We start from the raw sequence: 5,095 nt of genomic DNA on the forward strand, positions 1-5,095 counted from the left end.
TGTCGTCACTTCCTGCAATGCCATCCACTTACAATACGGTGGGTGGCAATGCAGGAAGTGACGACAGTGGAGCGCACGCTGGAACGCAGAACAGGTGAGTCATCCCCGCCCGCTGCCTCTTATTGATACGCTGCTGCTGCTGCATTTTAAAAGCTAGAGGGGGAACAGCAGATCGGGGGACACAGGTGAGGGAGGGGGTCCGACCCCCCTTCCCGCCGCTCTTCCCAATACCCCCTTCCTACCCGCCACCCCCTCCAGCTCGGCAGCCCCCCACACCCACAGCCAGGTGGGTGCCGTCCCCCCCTGGACTTGCCACCTGAGGAACTCGTTTCACCCCGCCTCATTAGCGAACTGGCTTAGGTCCAAATCTCACCTTGGCCAAGATTCTGTGGAGGGCACTTTTCAGTTGCTTGTTTCTCAGACTGTAGATAATAGGATTTAGGAAAGCGATGAAAACAGTATAAATTACAGATAACACTCTGCCTGCAGCAACAGGTTTTGGTAGAAAGTAATTGAATATAATAGTTCCATAAAAGATGGCGACCACAGTGAGGTGGGAACTGCAGGTGGAGAAGGCTTTCTGTCCTCCATCTTCCATTTTAATTTTCTTGACAGCTTTAAAGATGAAGGTGTATGGGATTAAACTTACAGCAATGACAGCAACTATGTAAATCCCAGAGAGATGTATAAGTAAGTTATTGAAATATGTGTCAGAACAGGAAAGTTGAATCAGCTGGTATAATTCACAGAATGATCCCTCGATGGTAACAAACTCATAGAAGGACAATCTTAGTAAAGGAAGAGAGTGCATCAAGGAGTACATAAAACCAAAGACCCAGGCAATGACCTCTAACCGAATACACATACAAATGCTCATTATGGTTGTGTAATGTAGAGGATGACAGATGGCAACATATCGATCATAGGACATTACTGATAGTATAAAGACCTCAGTGGTGACAAACCAGGTATAGAAGAAGATCTGGGCTGTACAGTTTGAGTATGAAATCAACTTCTTTCCAGAGAAGATGTCAGCAGGCAGATGTGAAACAGTTACGGACGGGGTGGCAATATCGATAACTGAGAGGTTCCCAAGGAAGAAGTACATGGGGGTCTGCAGGTGGGAGTCTGTTACCACCAAGACAATGATGAGAAGATTTTCAGCTATTGTTATGAAATAGATGAGAAGAAACAACAGAACAAGTGGAATCCGGGAATGTGTGAGGTCTGACAGACCAAGCAAGAAGAACTGAAATGTTTGATTTCCTAAATTACTCACACAGATCTCAGTGGCAATAGTGTGAGGAGGATTCATCATCAAGACCTCAGATGATGAGTTCCTCAGCCAAAGCATTTTGTGCAAGCTCATCTTCATCAATGAAGCTTTAAAACAAATGTATTTTTATTACATCTATAAACAGCTCAGGACAGAAGTAGAAAAAAAAAGAAAAAAAACCATCCTAATTAAATAACAGGAAAAACTTGGTGTGTTTTGTAAAATAAAAGAGATAGGAGGGAGTCTATCTGAATCCATCTGTAAAAAAGAATAGGTCTTGGAACTAAAGGTGCTCTTTATAAGGTAAAATTAGGAATTGCCATCATTTTCGTCCCAAAAAATGTGACTTCAAAGGCAGTGTAGGGATTAGTGACTGTATTTTTTATGAATAGTTTAACACAGCTTTGAGTATACAATTCAAGTATAATACAAGTCATAATTTTGACTGTAATTTTGTGTAATTTACATAATTTCAACTCATAATTGAATGTGGAATGGTCATCAACTTCCATTCGTAATTACGATTACAGTCTACCGTATATACTCGCAAGCAAGCCGACCCGCATATAAGCCGACCCCCCCACTTTTACCTGAAAAACCAGGAAAAAATGATTGACCCTCATATAAGCCGGGGGTAAAAAATGCTGGCCGCGTGATCCCCCCAGTGTGTCCCAGTATAGCTAGTATAGTGCCCAGTATGGGTAGGTAGTGCCTCAGTATAGCTAGTATAGTGCCCAGTACAGCTAGTATAGTGCTCAGTATAGCTAGTATAGTGCCCAGTATAGGTAGGTAGTGCTTAGTATAGCTAGTAAAGTGCCCGGTATAGCTAGTAAAATGCCCCAGTATAGCTAGTAAAATGCCCCAGTATAGCTAGTATCGTGCTCAGTATAGCTAGTATAGTGCCCAGTATAGCCAGTATGGTGCTCAGTATAGCCAGTATAGTGCTCAGTATAGCTAGTATAGTGCTCAGTATAGCTAGTAAAGTGCCCAGTATAGCTAGTAAAATGCCCCAGTATAGCTAGTATCGTGCTCAGTGTAGCTAGTATAGTGCTCAGTATAGGTAGTATAGAGCCCAGTATAGCTAGCATAGTGCCCCAGTATAGCTAGCATAGTGCCCCAGTATAGCCAGCATAGTGCCCCAGTATAGCTAGTATAGTGCCCCAGTATAGGTAGATAGTGCCCCAGTATAGGTAGATAGTGCTCAGGGTAGGTAGGTAGGTAGGTAGGTAGGTAGGTAGGTAGGTAATCCCCCCCCCCCCCGGCCGCCGAGAGAGTGGTTCCCATAGTAACGGCGATACATATCACTGCTACAGGAAGCCGCTCTCTACGCTTCCTCCGTCATCACACAGCAGCCGCCGTAGGGCGAGCTGCTACGAACTATCTACATGCCTGCATGGAGAGACGGAGATGGGAATATTAGAGGCCGCCGGTAAGGTAATAGCAGCGGTGGCGGCGGCCGGGGGGACATGACTCACAAGCAAGCCGACCCCCCAACTTTTAGCCCACTTTTGGGGGGTCAAAAATTCGGCTTGCTTGCGAGTATATACGGTAATTGAAATTACTCACAGTCAAAATTGGCCATTATGAGCACCACTACTTGAAACTCCTGTTATATGTTTTTCAATATGTGGTGGCCCCTCAGCAAGAGGATCATCAGGCAACCAAGGGATCCATGGTCCCAACAGTGGTACATTTGGTCTTGCTAGCTGCTAAGCATGCAATCTTTAACAGGTGGATATATCCCACTACACCAAGCATTGCAGATGTGCATGATGAACTGGGACATGGTGCTCTGATATATTACGATAAAGGGATTAAACAATTCTTTAAGAGGTGGAAGCAACATATATTGCATATCTTCTGAGATCCACAACTCAAAACCTTATAATAACATTTGTATAGCGCTTTTCTCTTGTCAGACTCAAAGTGTTTAAGAGCTGCAGCCATTGGGACGCGCTCAAGGGGCCACCCTGCAGTGTTAGTCTTACCTTGAACTCCTCATTGAATAGGTACTGACCCTAGCCAGGATTCAAACCTTGATCTGCCATGTAAATGGCGGTGCCCTTAACCAGTACACTGTCCAACCTTCATGGAGCTCTTCAAGTATTCAGCCTGGTATGCCACAGAGCAACTGAAAGGCATGCTAGGCAGATTGGAACTGTCCTAGTCCCACTTCTTCCCTCTTCATTTTCCTTTTTCTAGCACTTTTTGGGGATATTTTTTAAATATCTCCAATTCATCCTCTTCCCTATGCAGGGCCGGATTTGTACTCTTTACTGCCCTAGGCCACTGCCACCAGCTGCCCCCCCCCCCCCACCCCTTCAGTATAAGTAGCGAGATGAACCCTCACCCCTTCCCTCTAGTAAAGGTAGCCTGATGACTTCCCCAGTATAGGTAGCCAGATGACTCCTCCCCCTTCCCTCTAGTATATGTAGCCAGATGACTCCTCCCCCTTTCACTCCAGTATAGGTAGCCAGATCCTCTCTTAATCCTCCCTCCCCCACCTTTCACTATAGGTAGCCAGCTCGCCTTCATACTGCAGCAGCCAATGCCATCAGTGTCACTCATTTCTCTGCTCATCTCCAGGGCAGAAGCTTCCTCTTCCCCTCCGTCTCCAATGCTGCCCAAGTCCATAGCCACCGGCCACAATGCAAACGTGCACAGAGAGCAAGGTGGCTACTGCACAGTTGGCTAGCAGCAGAGTACCACGGTCAGGTACTTGCCTGATCTCCTTGAATTGCAAGCTTGCAAGTGCTGCACCAGTTTATCCCTCTGCTTTGGTGCCCTTCCTCCTGTGGTGCCCTAGGTGGCATTGGCCTAATTCCGGCTCTGTCCCTATGTGGAGGAAACCTAGTGAGACAGATCAGCCTCCCCTAAGGATTTGGGGGGGGGGGGAGGGGTAGAGAGGGAGAGCTTTGGGAATGTTTAATTTAGTGTTTCCTGTTAAAATTTCAAATATTTCCACTGTAAGTAAAGGGAGAGGATCATACATGTTGTCATTGCCATTTTGTTTTGTAAGAGAAACACAAAGAATTATCTAAATTAAAAGTGAAGAAAAATACCAAAAATGACTTCCCTGACCTGATATACTGATCTATGAGCTCCTACACTCACCTGGGTATGCAGAACACCGTATACTACATTTAGTATATACGTAGTGATTATTGCAGATCTATGTGGTGCTTATTTTTTTCATATAATTTAGTTTATTGGAAGAAAAGTAATTGCATACAAAAATACCATCATCAATAATACCATGAAGCACCCTTTTCTCCATTTTCTCCCATATTCCCTATTAATAAAAATTCTAAACAATAAATAAAACAAAAACACCCTCACTACTCCTCACCCTCCAATCATCAATCTATCTATTCTATATATATAATAGAGTAAGTGCCTCAACCTTCAAGCAAGAAGAAGAAGAAGTAGTGCCCTGCCCCCAGGGCCGGTCCAAGCAAGAAGAAGGGGCTGGTCCAAACAGGAAGATGAAGTAGTGCCATATCAAACCAAGGGCGAAGAGGGATAATTTGCATATTTAGTAGCAGTGCATTGTGGGTAACCACAAATGTTCACTTATAGCTGAATTATTGCAGATTTGCTTCTGTTTTAAGACGGCAAATTACACCAAGCTTTGTTTTTTTTAGTAGGAGGGCTTTTTGGTCTCTTTTTTCCTCCTATACATTCTTAGTAGTTTGGGTTACCCTGAGCTGCTTGGTTACTCTGTTGTACTGGTCCAAGCCCTATCTCATACAGCCATATCAATCCCTGCTATGTACAGATGAGGACCAAAAGTCTGAAATAGGCTGTCAAATGTGGGTT

The 5,095-nt window shown here is 44.6% G+C and overlaps 1 protein-coding gene across 1 annotated transcript; it reads right to left on the reverse strand.

The window, feature by feature from the left end:
- Positions 1–343: 343 nt before the first annotated feature.
- LOC137526050 (olfactory receptor 5B21-like) lies at positions 344–1,369 on the reverse strand. Its single transcript, XM_068247262.1, has one exon. It carries the CDS (start codon positions 1,367–1,369, stop codon positions 344–346), a length of 1,026 nt encoding a protein of 341 aa, XP_068103363.1.
- Positions 1,370–5,095: the final 3,726 nt, after the last annotated feature.

This window comes from Hyperolius riggenbachi, chromosome 7 (assembly GCF_040937935.1).
Source record: "Hyperolius riggenbachi isolate aHypRig1 chromosome 7, aHypRig1.pri, whole genome shotgun sequence".
Lineage (NCBI taxonomy): Eukaryota > Metazoa > Chordata > Amphibia > Anura > Hyperoliidae > Hyperolius > Hyperolius riggenbachi.

Coding starts and splice junctions, on each gene's coding strand:
- LOC137526050 (XM_068247262.1), bottom strand. CDS start 1,369: ATGAGCTTGCACAAAATGCTTTGGCTGAGGAACTCATCATCTGAGGTC.